Genomic DNA, 21,172 nt, shown 5'->3' with positions numbered 1-21,172 from the left:
GTCTTCAATGGGATTCGTGTTTCCAGACTAGGACATAATGAAGCAATGGATTCAAACTGCAGGAAAAGAGATTCCATGTAAACATTCAGAAGAATGTCTGTTCGACAGCGGGAAAAGCTGCTGCTTGGAAGTCCAATGGAGTCTCCCTCTCTGTGCCTTCAAGACTGGGTGGCCATCTGTTGGGAGCATTTTGATGGTGTCGTCATTGTGAGTAGGATGGGGTTAGACCAGATGGGCCTGGGGCTCTCTCCCAACTCAAGAATTCTATTCATACTGATAATTGTTAGAATAAAACTACAATAGGTGTTCCAAAAAACAAGAGCTGCAATTGGGAGCCAGAAATGTGGGACTTCAGATTTCGAAATAGTTTTTTTTTTTTTGCTCAAACAAACATCATGAGATTCTTGTGGGTTTTTTTCGGGCTATAGGGCCATGTTCTAGAGGCATTTCTCCTGACGTTTCGCCTGCATCTATGGCAAGCATCCTCAGAGGTAGTGAGGTCTGTTGGAATTAGGACAATGGGTTTATATAATTCCAACAGACCTCACTACCTCTGAGGATGCTTGCCATAGATGCAGGCGAAACGTCAGGAGAAATGCCTCTAGAACATGGCCCTATAGCCCGAAAAAACCCACAAGAACCTAGTGATTCCGGCCATGAAAGCCTTCGACAATACATTAAACATCATGAGATCTTTTTGAAGTGGGACCCTGTCGAAACATGAAATGCATTGATGATTCATAACTTGGAAGTCCCCAAGTTACAAACAGGAGTAGTTTAGTAGGTTTGTTCTTAACTTGAATTTGTATGTAACCCAGAACAGGCACATTTTAAAGTGTTACTCCAGATATATAGCTATAGAGAGAGTTTGAGATAGCACAGGAAAGGGTGAATACCCCTGTGGTGTTTCCTTTGCCGCCTGTGCCCCAGTTGAGAAGATCTCATCTCACTTTCTGCCCCTGTGAGAATGGGATTTTGAAAAATGTGGCTCCTTGTGGAAACAAGGATTTGTGAGAAACCTTCAGTGGAGACCCCTTTACCCCGTGATAATGAGGGCTCTTCCAGACAGGCCCTATATCCCAGGATCTGATCCCAGGTTTTCTATTTCTCCCAGATTATCTGGGATATAATCTAGTTTAAAGCAGAAAACCTGGGATCAGATCCTGGGTTATAAGGACTGTCTGGAAAGGCCCTGTCTTTCAGGAGTCGTTTTCCCTTCCTTCCGAGGGGGAGATTTCCCTCACTTTTTGTTGTCTTAGCCTCGTCCTTGGCTAGGAGTAGTTTGTAAATCGGATGTTACATCTTTTGTAAGTCTCCTACAACATCACTTGGGAGCCCCTCAATATATACAATAGAATAATATATAGAAATAATAACATAATAATTTAATAATGCTACTATATATATAATACTAATAGTATAATATACTGGTAGTGTATTACAGTGTTCCCTCACTTATCGCGGATGTTCCAGGAACACCCACAATAAGTGAAATACCGCAAAATAGGGATGCTCCCTCCCCTCCTCTCACTCCGCCTTCTCTTTCCTCTCCTCTTCCCCCTCCCTCCCTCCCTTGGGCGCCCATGCCACCCTTCCCTGGCAAGAGGGACAATTTCACTTGTGCAGCCCTCCTCCTCGCCTTCCCTCCCTCCCCCTTGCCTTCTTTCCTCATTTGCTTTCCCTCCACTTCTCCCCCCCCCCACCCCAATGAGAGGGAGAAGAGGAGGAAAAGGGGAGGAGAAAGGAATTGCCTTCTTTCCTACTTTGCTTTCCCTCCACTTCTCCCTCTCGCTTGGGAGCTGCCGACCCCAGCAAGAGGGAGAAGAGGAGGAAAAGCAGAGGAAGAAGGAAGGCAAGGAGGGAGAGAGGAAAGGCGAGGAGGAGGAGGGCCGCGCAGGTGAAAGTGTCCCTCTTGCCAGGGGAGGGTGGCATGGGCACCCGAGGGAGGGAGGAAGGGAGGGGAAAGGGGAGAGGAAAGAGAAGGCAAAGTGAGAGAGAGAGGGAGGGAGGGAAGGCGAGGAGGAGGAGGGCCGCGCATGGAAAACCATGAAACAGAGGTTTTGTGGTGAGCCGCAAAGGAGCAAAGGAACACTGTATTATATTTTGTGGTATAATAACATAGTACAATGTAATAATATGTAATAATATAATAATTGTGTATTATATATTACATGTAATATTACAAATAATATTGCAGTATAGTAGTATAATACAATCTAGTAATATATAATACTAGCGCTATGCTATGCTAATAACATAAAATATTGTATATACATATAATGTTGCTAATAATAATGTAATACAATGTAATTCTAATAATAATACAACATAATAACATATTATAATAATATTGGAATACAGTAATACTAATATATTAAATATAATTACTACTGATAATATAATAATAAACCTTTATTTAGATCCCACTTTTCTCCCTAATGGGACCAAAGGGGCTCACAACATAATACAATACAAATCAAAGCACATTTAATGCAACATACAAGACAAAAATAACACAATGCGTAATAACGTCCAGATATAAGATATAAATAAATATTAAGCATTAACAATATTTAAAACCAATTAACAATTATTGTGGAGACTCATCAATTCCATAGTATACTTTGCTATGCTCAGTGCAACTCGACCTTGCTGTCATTAGCAATTGAATTCATTCATGAAAAGCTTGCTTGAACAGGTAAGTCTTCAGCTGGTTCTTGAAAGAGAACAGGGAAGGGGCAGTTTTAATCTCAATGGGGAGGGAGTTCCAAAGGGTTGTGGTGGCTACCGAGAAGGCTCTCTCTATCATTGCCGCCAGCCATATTTGTGATGGTGATGGCAACGAGAGAAGCCCCACATAGAGCCCGTTACAGTAGTCTAAATAGGATGTAACTAAGGTATGGACCACCATGGCCAAGTTTGGCTTCCCAAGGTACGGTCACAGCTGATACACAAGTTTTAGTTGTGCAAAGGCCCTCCTGACCACCGCTAACACCAGACTGCAGACCTGTGTCTTCAGGAGGAGTGGGACCCCTTCCACCCAGCCCAAGTTGCAACCCTATACCCCGATCTGCCTTACAACTAACCAGGAGGACCTCTGTCTTTTTTTTTTTTGTGAAATAAATTTTATTAAGTTTACACATAGGAATATATAAAACCATCACCTCAACACCAAAAGTGAGGAGAAAAAAGTTACAAGGAAAGTGGGAGAACAATAAGTTATAGCAAAGTAGGAAAAAGTAGGAGTTTAAAATATCAAAAAAGGAAAAAATATTACATGTTGACTTTCATTCTGTGTCTCTGCTTGTCAAGTATTAGTGTTCTTGTTCAAATATTTTTACCACATCTATTCCTTCTTAGGGAATAGTTTTTTATTTTGCAAAATTGAGAAGAGGCATTTTACTATTATTACGTTATATTGTTACCATAGTTCTCATTTTTAAAAAACTTGTCAAATATTAATATCAATTATCAATTATTACTTTCCTGCCTCTTTTCTTTTAAATAATTTTCGAAAAAATGACCAATCCATCTCTCTTATAGGATTTCCCGAAGTTTTTTTAAAAAAGGTTAATTTGTCCATATCTTTAACTTCTTGTATCTTATTTAACCATTCCTCAAGTATATTGTCCGTTTTCCAATTCTTAGCATATATTATTCTTGCAGCAGTAGTTACATAAGCAAGTAAGATGTCTTTGTCTAGGTCCAGGGTAATATCTGAATCAGTAATATTGAGTAAATAATACTCTGGGGGGTTTTTTGGGAAGGAGATTTTCAATATTTTTTGCGTTTCTTCATGAATAAATTTCCAATATTCTTGGGCTTTCCTACAAGACCACCACATATGGAAAAAAAAACTGCCTTCAGCCTCTTGGCATTTCCAACATTTTTAATCCATATTTTTATACATTAAACCTAGTTTTTTTGGTGTAATGTACCATCTATGGAACATTTTCAGCCAGTTTTCTCTGAGATCTCTCGCATAAGTGTACTTTATTTTTTTATTCCAAATTGACTCCCATTCTCTTAACTGAATGGGTCAGTTAATTTTCAGCCCATCTAATCATACAATTTTTTTATTACTTCAGTTTCCGTTGACCATTCCAATAGTTTGTCATAAACTTTTGTTATTAACTTCCTCTGCATTTGTAAAATTCTGTCCCAAAATAAATCTTTACTGTTAAAACCAATCTTGTGTATAGTAGTCCTTAATCTGCATGTAATGCAACCAAGAGATATTAGCAAAGTCTTTTAAAATATTTTTGTGAGATTTTAAAGTTACTGTATTATTTATTAGTAAGTCTTTATATGTCGGCCATTTCAACCATCCCAACAGTCTCCTCTGGTTCGCTTCCATAGGGGAAATCCACAGCGGGATTTCTGAATAAAAATGTTTTTTTAATATTTAAGCCAAGTCCTTAATAAAACAGATCTTATGAAGTGATTACCGAAACCCTTTTCTTTCTTCTCTTGATCATACCAAACATAGGCATGCCATCCTGTCCGTAAATTAAAACCTTCCAAAGAGAGGAGTTTCTCATTTTTTAATTTCATCCACTCTATTGCCCAAACTAGGAGGACCTCTGTCTTGTTTGGATTCCATTTCAATTTGTTTGTCCTCATCCAGTCCACAACAGCTGGCATGCACCAGTTCAGGTTCTGGGCTGCTTCCTTGGCTTTTGGTGGAAAGGAGTAGTAGAGTTAGGTGTCATTGGCATACTGATTGCATCAAACTCCAAAACTCTGGATGATCTCTCCCAGTGGTTTCATGTAGATGTTAAACAACATATGGGGGACAATACTGAACCTTGTGGGTCCCAACAAGACAATGGCCATGGGGTCGAGGTGTTCCCAAATGATGCCATCTGGGTCCATCCTTCCAGGAAGGACCAGAGCTACTGGTACTTCCTGGAAGGACCAGGAAGCCCCCCTCCCCCCCAGCCAGTCAACTCAGAAGGATAACATGATCAATGGTATCAAAGGCTTCTGAGAGGTCCAAGAGAACCAACAGGGACACACTCCCCCTACCAAGAGCTGTACATAAGATCATCCACCAAGGCGACCAAAGCTGCCTCAGTCCCATAGCCAGGCCTAAAACCAGACTGAAATGGATCTAGATAATCCGTTTCCTTCTGGAATCCCTGGAGCTGCGATGCCACCACCCATTCCAGAACCTTGTCCAGGAAAGGAAAGTTAGGGACTGGGCAGTAATTACTAATTTCCAAGGGATCTAAGGATTTTGTTGTTGTTTATTCGTTCAGTTGCTTCCGACTCTTTGTGACCGCAGCCCATGCCAGAGCTCCCTGTCAGCCTTGGCCACCCCCAGCTCCTTCAAGGTCAAGCCAGTCCCTTCAAGGATCCCATCCATCCATCTTGCCCTTGGTCGGCCCCTCTTCCTTTTTCCTTCCATTTTCCCCAGCATCATTGTCTTCTCTACGTTTTCCTGTCTCCTCATGACGTGGCTGAAGTACTTCAACTTTGTCTCCACTATCCTTCCCTCCAATGAGCAGTCAGGCTTTATTTCCTGAAGTATGGACTGGTTGGATCTTCTCGCTGTCCAAGGCACTCTCAGAACTTTCCACCAGCACCACAGTTCAAAAGCATCTATCTTCCTTCGCTCAGCCTTCCCTATGGTCCAGCTCTCACATCCGTAGGTGACTACGGGGAAAACCATTGCTTTAACTATGTGGATCTTCATTGCCAGTGTGATGTCTCTACTTTTCACTATTTTATTGAGATTGGACATTGCTTTCCTTCCAAGAACTAAGTGTCTCCTGATTTCCTGGCTGCAGTCTGCGTCTGCAGTAATCTTTGCACCTAGAAATACAAAGTCTGTCACTGCCTCCACGTTTTCTCCCTCTATTTCCCAGTTATCAATCATTCTTGTTGTCATAATCTTGTTTTTTTTTTTAAATGTTTAACTGCAACCCAGATTTTGTGCTTTCTTCTTTCACCTTGATTAGAAGGTTCCTCGGTTCCTCCTCGCTTTCGGCCATCAAAGTGGTGTCATCTGCATATCTAAGGTTGCTAATGTATCTTCCAGCAATTTTAACCCTAGCCTTGCATTCATCAAACCCCACATATCGCATGATGTGTTCTGCATACAAGTTGAATAGGTTGGGTGAGAGTATACAACCCTGCCATACGCCTTTCCCCATCTTGAACCAGTCTGTTGTTCCATGGTCAGTTCTGACTGTTACTACTTGGTCCTAATACAGATTCCTCAGGAGAGAGACAAGGTGACTTGGTATCCCCATACCACCAAGAACTTGCCACAATTTATTATGATCTACACAGTCAAAGGCTTTAGAATAGTCAATAAAACAGGAATAAATGTTTTTCTGGAACTCTCTGATCTAAGAATGGTTTCTTCAATAAGGGTTTTTACTACCGCCATTTTTAGGCTGAATGGAAATCTGCCATGGTTGAGGGAAGCATTAGCTACTCTCATATATCATTATTATATCATAATATACTGTTTTATTATTGTCTATTTGTATATTTGAAGTTGCCATGTGTTTGATTGTGAGCCGCTTTCAGTCTCCGTAGGGAGAGATAAAGCGGGATATAAGTAAAGAAATAAATAAAGTTTGTAACTCGGGAACTGCCTGTAAACCTGAAGCAGAAGTCTTTTGACGTACCGCCATTGTAATAATCTTCTGTAAGAATCCTACACTGCACATCCGACACCGATGGCAGACTCTCTGCCCGCTCCCCACAACCACAAACATCGGGAGAAGTTTGGATCCTGACGTGGCCCCGCCCACTCGCTCGGGACCTTCTCCGCGATTGGTGGGCGGGCAAGAGGGGCGAGGCCCGAGCCACGCCTCCTCCGGGCCCAATAGAAGCCTGGGCGTCTCGGGGCGCCACTTGACTGAGACTCAGGATGTGGCAGGCCATGCTGCGCTGCTCCCAGGTGGGCTCCCTCCGCCTGGCCCTTCTGGCCCGTAGGCCCCTCTCGGCCGCCGCTGCCGTCCCGGCCCCCGACCCCCAGCCAGAGGTCGTCTACAACAAGGTAACCGAGCGAGGGCCCAGGTTTCGGGCCTTGCCCTTCTGCAACCAGTAACGAAGTCAGCATTTGCAACAGGAGCAAAAAGGGTGGGGGTGCATCTTCACGATCAAATGAAGAAAGCATGACACCTCATGACCTGCCATGGCTCCATGCTGGGGGAGCCTGGGAGCAGGCCTTGGAGGAGAGCCCCCCCCCGCCACTTTGTCAAACTACAGCTCCCAGGAGTCCCTCGTATAGAGCCATGGAGGGGTCAAACGGCATTATTTCTGCAGTGTATATTTATTTATTTGCTGTATTTTGACCCCACTCTCTCTCAACCCCGAAGGGGACTCAGTGGCTTCCAAATTGGCAATTATTCGATGCCACATTAACATAAGACAGACAAAAGACAATATATTGTGTTGTTGAAGATTCTCATGGCCAGAATCTCTGGGTTGCTAAGAGTTTTCCAGGCTGTATGGCCATGTTCCAGGAGCACTGTCTCCTGACATTTCGCCCCCATCTATGGCAGGCGTCCTCAGAGGTTGTGAGATCTGTTGGAAACTAGGCAAATGAGGTTTATATATCTGTGGAATAATGTCCAGAGTGGAGGCAAGTGTGAATGTTGCCAATGGCCACTTTGATTAGCATTGAATAGCCTTGCAGTTTCAAAGTCTGGTTGCTTCCTGCCTGGAGAAAACAACTCCCAAAACAATTCCTGGTTGTATTAGTCTGGAATGCCTTTCATGTTCCTTGATTTGTGTCTGGGCAATGCTGCTGCATTTGGGGGTAGACTTTGCCACAGCAGCACGGTATACAATAGACTCCTGCAGAGGTGAGAGGCTCCCGCTTGTCCTCTGTTGAACTTAGCATTTGTTGGATTTTCTTACTGGGTCTGTAGATAGGTTTGTAGGTTGTGAAGTCAGCCATAGCACAGCACTTGATGAACCAACCTGGACACAGCATATTATTTGAGAATATTACTTGAAAAGCTGGACCACTCTAACAACCACCATGTCAGACTACACAGAGAAGCCATTGAAATCCACAAGCATGTGGACAATTTCAACAGAAAGGAGGAAACCATAAAAATGAACAAAATCTGGCTACCAGTATTAAAAAAACCTCTAGAATCAGGACATGAAGTAAATGAAGAACAACTCTCAGAAAACAAGGGAATTCCAGACAGGAAACAATCAGGGCCAGCTAACACCTCCCAACAAAGGATTCCCGCAGCCAGGCTTTGAAGCTGCAAGGCTATTCAACGCTAATCAAGGTGAACAATGGCAACATTCCCACTTGCCCCCAACAGGCAAGAGTTCTTTCTCCCACCCTCGACATCATTCCACAGGAGTATAAACTCCACTTGTCTAGTTTCCAGCAGACCTCACAACCTCTGGGGATACCTGCTGTAGATGTGGGCGAAACATCAGAAGAGAATGCTTCTGGAACATGGCCAGACTGGCTGGAAAACTCTCAGCAACCCAAAATACAATATACCTTGTGCGCTAAATCATGAAAATCATAAAACACGAACATATAAATGCATAAATAAGTTGTTAAAAGATTATACGTAGATTAAAAATAAAAATCCAGAAACCATTCCAATTACATTTCCATTCACTTCGCAGCTCGGGGAGATAGGGCGGGAGAAAAATCAAGTATCGTCATCATCATTATTATATAACCCTGCACTACTCTCCTAACGCTTGGTTCCATAGCCAGGTTTTAACTTGTTTTCTAACAGATAGGAGGAGGGGGGTGATCTAATTTCAGCAGGTATGCTTGCTGATAGATCAATTTGTTGTTGTTCATTCATTCAGTCGTCTCCGACTCTTCGTGACCTCATGGACCAGCCCACGCAAGAGCTCCCTGTCGGCCGTCACCACCCCCAACTCCTTCAAGGTCCGTCCAGTCACTTCAAGGATGCCATCCATCCATCTTGCCCTTGGTCGGCCCCTCTTCCTTTTGCCTTCCACTTTCCCCAGCATAATTGTCTTCTCTAGGCTTTGCTGTCTCCTCATGATGTGGCCAAAGTACTTCAACTTTGTCTCTAGTATCCTTCCCTCCAATGAGCAGCCGGGCTTTATTTCCTGGAGGATGGACTGGTTGGATCTTCTCGCAGTCCAAGGCACTCTCAGAACTTTCCTCCAACACCACAGTTCAAAAGCATCTATCTTCCTTCGCTCAGCCTTCCCTAAGGTCCAGCTCTCACATCCGTAGGTTACTACAGGGAATACCATGGCTTTGACTAGGCGGATCTTTGTTGCCAGTCTGATGTCTCTACTCTTTACTATTTTATCGAGATTGGACATTGCTCTCCTCCCAAGAAGTAAGCGTCTTCTGATTTCCTGGCCACAGTCTGCAGCTGCAGTAATCTTTGCACCTAGAAATAAAGTCTGTCACGGCCTCCACATTTTCTCCCTCTATTTCCCAGTTGTCAATTGTTCTTGTTGCCATAATCTTGGTTTTTTTGATGTTTAGCTGCAACCCAGCTTTTGCGCTTTCTTCTTTCACCTTGATTAGAAGGCTCCTCAGCTCCTCCTTGCTTTCGGCCATCAGAGTGGTGTCATCTGCATATCAATAATCAATAATGCATGCATATTCAAATCCAGCTGCAGATATGGTCTATTTTTTCAGGTCTCTGTATTTTTCATTGCATTTTTTTTCTACTACACAAAATGTGATATGTCTAGTTCTCAGAGCCAAGCTGTGTGCCATCTTCCAACATTTTGTTGCCCTTTTGTGCTTTAGGCTATGATGCTGGTTGCTCAGTGCCCTTCGTCTCGTCACGCTACTCTTGCTGCTAAAGAGAGTTATTTAATAGGGATATAATTAAGTGGCCCAAGAAACAGGAGCCTCTGGTTGGAAAAAGCAGGAAAAATGTGAATTTAAAAAATGGTTTGAATATTTAGCTGACTATATGCTCCAGGGTTATAGTTTTGAAACAAGGAGGAAATGCACAAGTTGTAAGAAGAATAGAGACTTAAAATGCGGAACTCTGATAGGTAGAGTAAAATAAGAAAGAAAATATAAAAAACTAAACCACACACTCTTCACGATCAATCAATTCAAATAATACTTGAATGGAAGATACAACTGTTCCCAGTGGGTGGGGGCGAGGATGTGGCACCTAAGCAGCCTTTGTATGCTCTCCCACAAGGGGAAGAGAGTTACTACTGGTAAGGCCCCTGAGCATGTGCAGAAGGCCACTGGGACTTGCCAGTTTCAGCCCTCCTGGCTTTGGGTTAAGCCTCTGCATAGTTCCCTGCCTGGCTTGGAGTGCTTTCCAGTGGGTTTGGAAAGGCAACCCAGGCTTTCTTAACCGCAAGACAAATTATAGCTCTCTTCTGTTCTATTAGCAGATACTGGGCCTTTGAAGGAATAGGTAAGACCTGGGGCGTGCCCAACCTGGCCCTGGATTACAAAGCCCGCATGCACACACCTGCCACTTTGCTGGAAGGAGAGAACAAAGGGCCTCTGAGGCAGTTATTATTTTATTTATACCCTGCTTTTCCTGGGTGCTTTTGAGGAGTCAGAGCAGATCGCACCTGTCTTTCCAGCATCCGGAATGCAGAAGTATACTGAATCTGTAAGCCACACTGCGTCTCTTAACTCCCGAAGGGAGCTCTTTGCCACTGGTGTTTGTTCTGAAATGGCTCCCAAAAAATAATAATAAACTTTATTTATACCCCGCCACCATCTCCCCATTGGGGACTCGGAGCGGCTTACATGAGGCCAAGCCCAAACAAATTACAATAAAATAAAACTGAAAACGCAAACAATAAACAACAACAACATAATTACATAAAACATGTGAAAACATAGCAATATAAAATTACAATAGGCACAATCACAATGACAATGGGCAGGCTACATGTAATGGTTAAAAGAGAGACTAAAACTCAGGCGAGATAAGAAAGAGACAGATTTGCGGAGGAGGACTCATTATAGTGGGGGTTGTGGAATCAAGCTTTCCCACAACGGGATGGGGTGGGGGGTGAATGTTGCCTTGGCCAGGTTCGGGATCCTTACCAGTGTGTTCCTCATTGCAGATTTTCATCAACAATGAATGGCATGATGCAGCCAGCAAGAAAACTTTCCCTACCATCAACCCATCCACAGGAGAGATCATCTGCCAGGTGGCAGAGGGAGACAAGGTACCTTCTTGAGGGAATGCAAGCCCCAGCTGTTTGTGTATTAGAAAACTTGAGGCAAAGTGCCATGTGCCTATGAAAGAATTCAGATGGCTGTCACTGTGCACCACACAATGTTGTTAGACTGCAGACTCCCAGTATTTCTGACCGCTGGCTGGGGCTGTTGAGACTTGCAGTCCAACATCGTCCCCATGATTCCCACACATGATATGGGTTCGCAATAGTTGTGGTACCTAGCGAACTCGCTAGCCTCTAGCTGAGGCTAACGCCTTGATTGAGGCCGAGTGTAGCTTCCTTCTACTAACTAGACCATTGATCAGTGCAGTTAAATATTGTCCTGCTGCTTGAGGATAGTGGCTCTCCAGTCTTTGCCAGTCCCTCTGCAGACTGAACCTAGAACCTTTTGTCTCCAAAAATGGCTTTGTTACTGATTGACAGTCCTTCCATAGCATCTTAGACGTGTAGAGTTATATTTCAGAACTCCTATCTTTGCTTCCGATCTCTCTGCCATGCTTTTTTGGGTGTGCTTCCAATCTAGGCAGGGAGAGAGTTCTGCAGCCCTTCAAAGCATGCTTCCTTTTTGGACAATCCTGAAAAAGCTGTTGCCCTTCTATACCTTTTGGGCTGTGTATTCATGTCTGTTGTAACACTGGAATCTTCTGGAGTGGGCAAGGAATGAATCTGTAACTTCTGAAACTTCTGTCAGCTTTTACTAATCTTCCTTACATAGGCATACATGCCAGTCTTGTGCCCCAAATAAACTTGCCAGTACAAAATAACTTGCAGGTTTTTGTCTTCACTTTCCTGTAATCAATCATAGCTTCCTTGCATTATAGTTGTAGTTTGCAGTTTTCACTGACTGCAGACTGCTGAAAGTACTTTGGTTAATTTGCATCTTACAAGTGTATTAAATAACTGTAGTTGACATATACATTTCCACCCATTCTTCCTGCTTTCACCAGAGGTTTATAATGCAAGTGTTTGCTGGACTCCATGTGGGGCACAGCCAAGTTCAAAGCAAACACTACCTTGGTTTTCCAAAACTGCCTTTGTATGGGTCTGACCTGGCAGCCAGAGAGAGCCATTTGTTTTATTTCGTAATAGCCTTATCATTGAAAGGGGATCCTGAGGCAGGAGTGACTATGCTGGTAAACAGACATGATGCAGCAAAAAGGGGCATGGAATCAAAGTACTCAATGCAGGCTGCACCCAAAGAAAAGTGACTCACGGATCACTGTTGCACCTGGAAGTGATAGCAAGAGGCGTGACAGAAAATGCAAACAGAAAGTATAGTCTCAGGTTGGCAATAAGTTTGTTCCAAAGTGCACAGCATCAGTCCATCTAAATACACACCATGGGGAAGGCACAAGAGACAGTGCTCAGTCCAAAAACTACAAATGTACAAATGCTGCAATGCTCCACAATGAGGACTGGCCAGGGGGTGAAGGTTCACTACCAAAGGATGAGCAGATGTGGTGTATAGCAGGGTCCTTTCCCCTCTTTTTTCACTGTCCCTGGCATTTGCAACATGGTCTATAATAAATCTGCAGCTGTTTGTTTTTTCCATTTTAATTGTGTATTCTTTCTTTTGTGACCTCTCCCCAGCAATGTCTGAATATGTTCCATTTCACTTATCTGGGCCAAAGATGAGGGGGAGGGGAGAAGATTTTTTTCTATGAACAAAAAACAAAGTATGTTCCACACTGTTTATGTTCATCCTTAGTAGTGAAGTTGTTGAACTGCAACCAGTCCATGTTAGCTGGGCTGAATGTGGGATACGAACTTGCAGTTCGTCTTCTAAGGAGACAATCTTTTGGAACTGTGTAGTGCTCAGAGGAATAAACTGACATTGCTTTGGCTATTTCTATTTCACAAAATCTCTTGCTTCTGAATTGGTCACAAGGACTAATCGTGGCAGAATGTGAGCCGTAGTCACATATATCCTGCAACTCCCTCATCTAGGTAGGGAGTTGCCTACCTAGGTATACCTACCTAGGTATTATCCTAGGTACCTAGATAACCCCCGATTACGTGAAAGTGGCTTATACCAGGGTATAGGCCCTTTGTATTTCTAGTCTAGCATTTCCTCCTCTGGCTGCCAATGGCTTTCTCAGCTCTTAAGTGGTACCTCATGATTTGTTCCTTCTGGTGTTGGTGCTGCCGATGTGCTGGTTGGTGTCTGCTTATGCCATCCCACCTCTGTGTCTGTCTAGGCGGATATAGACAAGGCTGTGAAGGCAGCCAAGGAGGCATTCAAGTTTGGATCTCCTTGGAGACGGATGGATGCCTCTCACCGGAGCAAGCTGATCAACCGCTTGGCTGACTTGATTGAGAGAGATCGGGCCTATTTGGCGGTATGTATACCATATACTCACTGGGGCTGCTCGGTACTTGTTATCTCTAAGGAGTCTTTCACCTTTGCATTTGCTAACGTCTGTTTCTTTACAGGCTCTGGAAACACTGGACAATGGCAAGCCATACTCCATTTCTTATCTGGTGGATTTAGACATGGTTGTTAAGCACCTCCGGTAAGGGTCATGATTGTAGAAGCTGAACCTTTACCATGTAGGGAAAGACCATAAGAGGTGCCCATGCGTCACAAGCCCTGTGGCTATCAATGAAGATTGTGCAAGTGTATTTAAAGTAAGATGTATTTGCAGAGTCTTATCTTGTGTCCCTTGCTAATTGTTCAAACAGTTGTATCTATCCTTGGATGGGTTTTACGTGATGAAAATGATAGTAACTTTTTTTTAATTAAGCAAATGACTACATGAAAATAGAAACCATTTGCATGTCTCAAAATGTATCTAATGGTGAAATTTGTTCCATGACAGGTACTATGCCGGTTGGGCAGACAAGATCCATGGGAAAACTATTCCCCTTGATGGAGACTTCTTTACCTATACGAGACATGAGCCTGTGGGGATTTGTGGACAAATTATTCCGGTGGGTAAAACGGTTTTGGTAGATCTCCCATCCTGCCTTTCTGTGGGCTGCAGTTGTAATGGACGGAAATGAATGTTGTCATTTCATGGAAAGAGATTGGTCCGGGGGGAGGCATCACTGAGTCATTTCGTTAGCCTCTTTTCTTTGGGATGCCAAAATTGTTTTTGTAAGTGTTCAGGTGAAGTTTTAAGCTTCTGAAATGCTACAGATTTGATGCCCAAACAAACATTTTGTTCAGGGGGTGTAGAATTCCAATCTGGAGGGTAATTCCTTTGTGTGTACACCCGGTAGTTGCACCCCTAACATGCTACAGTCTAAAACATACTTCTTTTTAAGAAACAAGTGCCATGGAGTGTGTATCTCAACATCTGGCCCCGGACAAAGGAGCAGAAAATACTTGGTTCTATTATCTTTGCTTAATCTTGTATCTCTCCTCCTTGTTTTTACTGTAGTGGAATTTCCCGCTGCTGATGCAGGCCTGGAAGCTTGGCCCAGCACTGGCCACAGGGAATGTGGTGGTGATGAAATTGGCTGAGCAAACCCCCCTAACAGGTTTATATGTGGCCAGTTTGATCAAGGAGGTGAGGAAACCCCGGGGCTCCTTCAATTTTTCAAACTCTGGCTTTCTGCTGCTACTTCTTTTAGAGCAAGTGTGTGCTCCAAATGAATTCTCAGTGCAGTTAGTTCCCTTCCAAGGCTGTGCACGCACATCTGTCCAGAAGAGAGCTGTGGTCTGAGTTTTCCCCTCTACATTCAATGAGAACCAATGATAGTTCTTTCTGCCTCTGCCTTTTCCTTTGTACCAGCCTCCCCTTTCTCCATGCTTCTGAAATGAAACCCTCCATCTTTATTTAAAGGTGAATTCACTGAGTAATTCAATAATGTCATGTTTTCATTGCAGGCCGGCTTTCCACCAGGGGTGGTGAACATTGTTCCAGGCTATGGGAAAACTGCAGGCGCTGCCATCTCGTCCCACATGGATGTGGACAAAGTTGCATTCACTGGTTCCACAGAGGTGAGGGAAGCAGGATGGGTCTGGTTTTCTCTTCTTCCTTTTCTTCATACCTTCAGAGAGGAGAATGGCAACAGAGGTTGTTCTTTTTGGGACCACCTTATCTCTGCTGCTCCAGTTTGGTTCCCGAAGAACTGGTTGTTCCTCAATCCAAGTTATCTATCTCTTGACTTGTAGGTTGGACATCTGATCCAGAAGGCTGCAGCAGAGAGTAATATGAAACGAGTGACCCTTGAGCTTGGCGGAAAGAGCCCCAATATCATCATGTCTGATGCTGACAGTAAGTCTTGGTAGGAAAGGAGATTGAGGGAAGAGGGGCCTGGCCCTCCAGTGAGGGGATGTGTTGGCTTCATCCTCCTACTAATCCTCTCCATTCTTGGCCAATAGTTGAATTTACGAACATTTTTAGTGTGGTGGTCAGGATGAAAACTTATTCTGATTGTTTCATAGGAAGAAAGAGTATCTGCACATGCTCAGAATGGAGAATGCATGATCGCAGTGGTAGACTTAGAAAGATCCTTAGCTGGCCCTTATTGCTATCTTCGTTACTCTCTTTTTAATATAGAAGTGTTGAGATATAGGCATTGATCCCTGGCCTGGTCAGACACTGCCAGAATTTTGTCCACCGGCTCTACTTTATCTTTAGCTTTTATTGGGTTTCTCTTCTTCCTTGGGCTTCACTTGAGCCAAGTTTACTCATAGTTGGACAGTACATGGGGGGAGGGGATTTTGTGTGTAAAGAAAAAAAATATACACTGCCATGGGAGGGATACCCTTGGAGCACAGCATGCAGGCCCTTTAGGGCTGTTAATCAGAGTTTGGGAAGATTATTGTCTTGCGTGACAGCTCTCAGAATGTAATGATTCTAGGAATTGTAATCCTGAAAACATTACAAGTTCTGCTATTACCCAATCTGGATAAAGATATTGCTACATGATGGTTCATCTAGCCCCGGAATAAAGATAGGAAACAAATCTGCAGAGACTATTTGTAGTGATAATTCTTACTTATTCACATTGGTAAAGAAATCTGCTCTGTAGGTGACCTAATGTGGCTGGTTTCCTTTTGTCTAATAGTGGACTGGGCTGTCGAGCAAGCTCATTCTGCCTTATTCTTCAACCAAGGGCAGTGCTGTTGTGCTGGCTCTCGGACATATGTCCAGGAAGATATATATCACGAGTTTGTGGAGCGGAGTGTGGAAAGAGCCAAATCCAGAGTGGTTGGAAACCCATTTGACTTCAAGACAGAACAGGGACCTCAGGTGGGAGCAAACATTTCTGGTTGGTTCTTCTCTAGTTTCTGACAAACTCCTTTGAAACCAGATGTTGTAAAAAAACTGTAAGCTATTCTTTGAGATTAAAGAAATGCTATCACGTTTTTCTACATCACCCTAAATTAAATTTAGTGTATCAGTGGTTAATTCTGACTGCAAACTCAGTGTCTACACGGGCACATGCACCATGTCACAACAGAAGCCAGATGCCTTCTTTCAAGACAGCTCAAATTCACCTTGAGTCCATTCTGTTGGTTCTTTAGGTAGATGAGGATCAGTACAACAAGATCCTTGGCTACATCAACACTGGGAAAAAGGAAGGTGCCAAACTGCTCTGTGGGGGCAATCCTGCTGCAGACAAGGGCTACTTTATTCAGCCAACTATCTTTGGAGAAGTGCAGGATGACATGACCATTGCCAGAGAGGAGGTGAGGAATGCAACTGCCACCCGTACTTTCCTTTCTCAGTTTCTTTCCTGTGTTGGTCCATGTTGTGAACTATGTAAGACAATTGTTTGAATTGCAGTGTTATTCCTCTTCACAAAAAATGCACAGTTCTGTTCAATTTGTAATGCAACGTGCCGTTGGATGCTATTATTGCAGCAAATACAACTAAAGCAACAAAAATAAATGGCAGACTTGTTTGTTCCATATATTTGCCCCTCTCTTTCAGATCTTTGGCCCAGTCATGCAGATCCTAAAGTTTAAAAGCATTGAGGAAGTCATCCACAGAGCAAATGACACCAAATATGGCTTGGCGGCAGCAGTCTTCACAAAAGATATTGACAAAGCAAACTATATTTCCCAGGGATTACGTGCCGGAACTGTTTGGTAGGAAGCTAAATGTGGGAAAATGTTGGGAGGATCAAATCCTTATAGGGAAGCCAGAGCTCAGTGGTAGACTCCTCAGTCCTCCAAGCCTCCCCAAAACAGACCAAAATGGAAAATAACATTGGCCTGAAATGATGACCCAAAGTGAAGTTGCATCTCTTCAGAAGAGTCTGAAAGACAGTGCTGGCCACTCAAACCAAAGACACTGCCCTCCCTTTCTCTTAAACCTTGACATAGCTCGTGCCAGGTTAGGCCCCTACATAAATGTGTGATTTTCCGTATCAAAAATCCTCATGAAAATGCATGCTTGTTTTCAGGTTTTACAATACATCTTGTGCGCCCATACCTTGGGAAGTCAGGCTTGGCCATGGTTGTCCACACTCTTGTTACATCCCGAATAGACTATTGCAACGCACTCTATGTGGGGTTGCCTTTGAAGACTGAAAGCTTCAAGTGCTCCAACGGGCAGCAGCCAGATTGTTCACTGGAGTGGTGTACAGGGAGCACACAACCCTTCTGTTACGTCAGCTCCAATGGCCGCCCGTCTGCTACTGAGCACAATTCAGATTGCTGGCTTTAGCCTATAAATCCCTAAACGTTTCTGTTCCAGCTTAGTTATCTGAATGCATCTCCCTTTATGAGCCAGTTAGAGTATTAAGAACAGCTGGGGAGGTCCTGCTCTTGGTCCTGCTACTGTCGCAGGTGCAATTGGTGGGGACAAGAGACAGGGCCTTCTCGGTGGCGGCCCCTCGGCTGTGGAACTCCCTCCCCCCCAGTGAGATTAGATCGGTCTCCTCCCTCCTAGTGTTTAGAAAACAACTAAAAACTTGGTTATGCAAACAAGCATTTGGTGAGTGACAACCATAATGTAGCAGATGGATGACAACCACAGGATTTATAGTTATAGTTATTTTAGATGTGCGATCTGTTTTTGTTGTGAGGCATTGAATTTTTGCCATGTATTTGATATGAAACGCTTTGAGCCCACCCCACCCCAAGAAAAGCGGTTATATAAATGCAATAAATAAATAATACAATATTTGCAATGCAAGAGCAGGATACCTTGGAATAGTTCCTTTTTGAAGTACAAATCCCAGTACTGCATAGGCCACATGATTTCTGAGTAGAGATTTTTTTGTTTTGTTTTCTGAGTTGCATTGGTAGTCAAGAGTGTGATCTCCTGAGTGCTTTGCAAATAGAGGGGAGGGGAAAGCACACAGGAAAAGACCAGAGTGTTTCTAACTCCCGCTGTCTGTTATAGGATAAACTGCTACAATGTGTTTGGCACCCAGGCCCCATTTGGTGGATATAAAGCATCTGGTCAAGGACGTGAGGGGGGAGAGTATGGTCTCACGCCATACATGGAAGTGAAAACAGTAAGTAATTCTAATCCATCTTCCTTTCTTCCTCTATCTTTAACTCTGTATTTCTGTTGCTTTGTGTGATGCTTGTATCCTTGTCCCACCACCCATCATGTTTTGCATATTCTATTACAGCATTTTTATAGCTCCCAGTGATCAATATTTTGTTCCTCATGAGAGTTATTTTTATTGCTTTTAGGAGCCTCCTCAGCCATTTTAGACCTAGGAGAGACATTTCTTTATTTTTTTTAAAAAACACTCACTGCTTTTTTTCATTATGCTCTTCCTCCCTGGAGTTATATACTGAGCTCATGCTTTAGGTTGCCATATATACTTGAGTATAAGCTGAATTTTTCAGCCCTTTCTTAGGCTGAAAAAGTCCTCCTCAGCTTATACTCGAGTCAAAGTTATTTATTATATTACTCTGTTATTATTATAATTACATTTATTATTTTACTCTATTATTATTACTACATTTACATTATTGTACTCTACTATTATTTTTATTATATTCATTATTTTACTCTATTATTGTTATTATTACATTTATTATTTTACTCTATTATTATTGGAAGGATATGTAAGCACATTTACACTGAAGAAGGTTAGAATAATTGTTTAATCCAGTGGTTCTCAACCTGTGGGTTCGCAGATGTTTTGGCCTTCAACTTCGAGAAATCCCAACAGCTGGTAAACTGGCTGGGCTTTCTGAGAATTGTAGGCCAAAACACCTAGGGACCCACAAGTTGAGAACCACTGGTAATCAGAGTTGGACAGTCTTATCTTAAATTACAGTTTTATGTAAATATTCAGAAACATTTAACCTACTGATGGTTCAATTAATGTAATTTTATGGCTATCAATTTTTATTTTGAAATTTATCAGTAGCTGCTGCATTTCCAACCCTCGGCTTATACTCGAGTCAATATGTTTTCCCAGTTTTTGTGGTAAAATTAGGTGCCTCGGCTTATACTCAAGTATATATGGTACTTTTAATTCAGTATTATCTTAGAAAAGAGCATCACATCAACTCAAAATGACTGCTGTCCTTTGGACCATAGTCAAAATTGTCAGAAGGCTGCTTGAAGAAATGCTGGACATCGTGTATTGTTCAGAAACAAGGAGGTCCTTTTTGGTCTGGTTATTTATTTTAGCCTGCAGGGAGTTTCAGCAACTCAAACTAGATGAGAAACAGTTATTGCCCCACTATCCTGCAGCATGAGTAACACAATAAGAAGCCTTATATAATGCTCCTTTATTAGGCAAGAGGCTCAGGCATTTGGCTTTAATCCTGAGAACTGTGCGTTTTGGTTTTGCTCCCTGACTTTAGAAGAGGATCGGTTCTATTGGGTAGATGTTAGTAAATGTGTGCAAAACTAATTTCCCTTAATGTTCTTAATATATGGAAACTAGCCTGAGACAGATGGCCTTGTAGCAAGAGAAAAATAAGAAGGTTCTCCAAGCCTGTGAAAACTAATCAAATTATCTTCTCTCTAGGTAACTATCAAAGTCCCTCAGAAAAATTCTTAAGGAACATCTACCACCTTTGGCTTTCTGAAACCATTTTTATAAAGTTTCTGAAGCTTGGTAGCACAATTCACGATAAAGCACCACCTTTTTGAAGCAAAAGTGGGCCTCTACAAATAATCTGGGGATCACAGATTCCACATTCAAGAAAAAAGCAATTACCTGCTTACATTTTACTTGGCTTGTTTTCTATATAAGACACATCTGCATAATAACATTCCATAAATGAAGATTTGATTAACTTCTCCAGCATCTATTCAATCTCTGAAGAAAATGATGACTGATTGAGCAATACCAATGTATGGCAATTTTTCTCTTTCTATGTAACCTCAAAAACCAAACACTATCTCTTTATATAAATGAGAACTCTTTCCAATGTACTACTTATTTTGACTATTAAATGCTGTGAAGCCAACACCTTTTGTGGCCTTTTTAAAAACCTTGGAGCAAATACATAAAACCAATTTCACATGTTTGCATGTGTTTATCACAATTCTCTACCATTTGTGTTGACTCGGTAATCCTCCTTCCTTGTTTCACGACTTGGAAACATCACCAGGGTTCCAATTCCCAGTTAGCCAGTGTGTATGCCATTGCAGTATGGCAAAAGTGGAAGCTGCCAGGTATATCCTTTTACAATGTCACTTTTATAGGGATATTCAATCTGATTTTTCACTCCTATTGCACAGCAGATCCCTAGCAGAAATGAGGAATGCTATCTAAAACTTCTTATTGAGGATAGGGATCCATCAATCACTTCGAGTGGCTAAGTTTTGTGCGGCAGCTATATAAATGCGGAGGCAAATTGTGAATGCTTTTAGCGGATAGTGTTTTGACTTATTTTATTACCTATATCAGGTATAGGCAAACCTCTTGGGCACTTTCCTCAGGCCCTCCTCTCTCTCACCTTCCTACCCTCCCTTCCTTCCTCCTCCTCTCCCTCTTTCTCCTTCCCTTCCACCCTTTCATCCTTCCTTCCTCCCTCACCCCCTCCTTCCCTTCCACCCTTTCATCCTTCCTTCCCTCCCTATCTTCCTCTTTCTCTCTCCCTCAATTCCCTTCCACCCTTTCGTCC

The 21,172-nt window shown here is 42.8% G+C and overlaps 1 protein-coding gene across 2 annotated transcripts; it reads left to right on the top strand.

Moving 5' to 3' along the window:
- The first annotated feature begins 78 nt into the window (after positions 1-78).
- Positions 79-20,512, top strand: ALDH2 (aldehyde dehydrogenase 2 family member). 2 transcript variants are annotated; one of them, XM_067473083.1, is made up of 13 exons: positions 79-207; positions 11,047-11,151; positions 13,362-13,502; positions 13,597-13,676; positions 13,983-14,094; positions 14,547-14,675; positions 14,996-15,109; positions 15,284-15,386; positions 16,183-16,367; positions 16,643-16,807; positions 17,052-17,209; positions 18,471-18,585; positions 20,068-20,512. In XM_067473083.1, the coding sequence occupies exons 1-13, from the start codon at positions 94-96 to the stop codon at positions 20,098-20,100; spliced, it is 1,554 nt and encodes a 517-aa protein (XP_067329184.1). In that variant the 5' UTR covers positions 79-93; the 3' UTR covers positions 20,101-20,512. The 2 variants fall into 2 exon arrangements, with proteins under 2 accessions (XP_067329184.1, XP_060642046.1); XM_060786063.2 differs by lacking the exon at positions 79-207 and adding an exon at positions 6,818-7,015.
- Positions 20,513-21,172: the final 660 nt, after the last annotated feature.

This window comes from Anolis sagrei, chromosome X (assembly GCF_037176765.1).
Source record: "Anolis sagrei isolate rAnoSag1 chromosome X, rAnoSag1.mat, whole genome shotgun sequence".
NCBI lineage: Eukaryota > Metazoa > Chordata > Lepidosauria > Squamata > Dactyloidae > Anolis > Anolis sagrei.
The sequence above is the reverse complement of the archived record's forward strand: the minus strand, read 5'-3'. Positions and strand labels throughout refer to the sequence as shown.

Coding starts and splice junctions, on each gene's coding strand:
- ALDH2 (XM_060786063.2), top strand. CDS start 6,887: ATGTGGCAGGCCATGCTGCGCTGCTCCCAGGTGGGCTCCCTCCGCCTG. Junction 15,110..15,283: donor CATTCACTGGTTCCACAGAG/GTGAGGGAAGCA, acceptor CTTGACTTGTAG/GTTGGACATCTGATCCAGAA. Junction 15,387..16,182: donor CATCATGTCTGATGCTGACA/GTAAGTCTTGGT, acceptor TTTGTCTAATAG/TGGACTGGGCTGTCGAGCAA.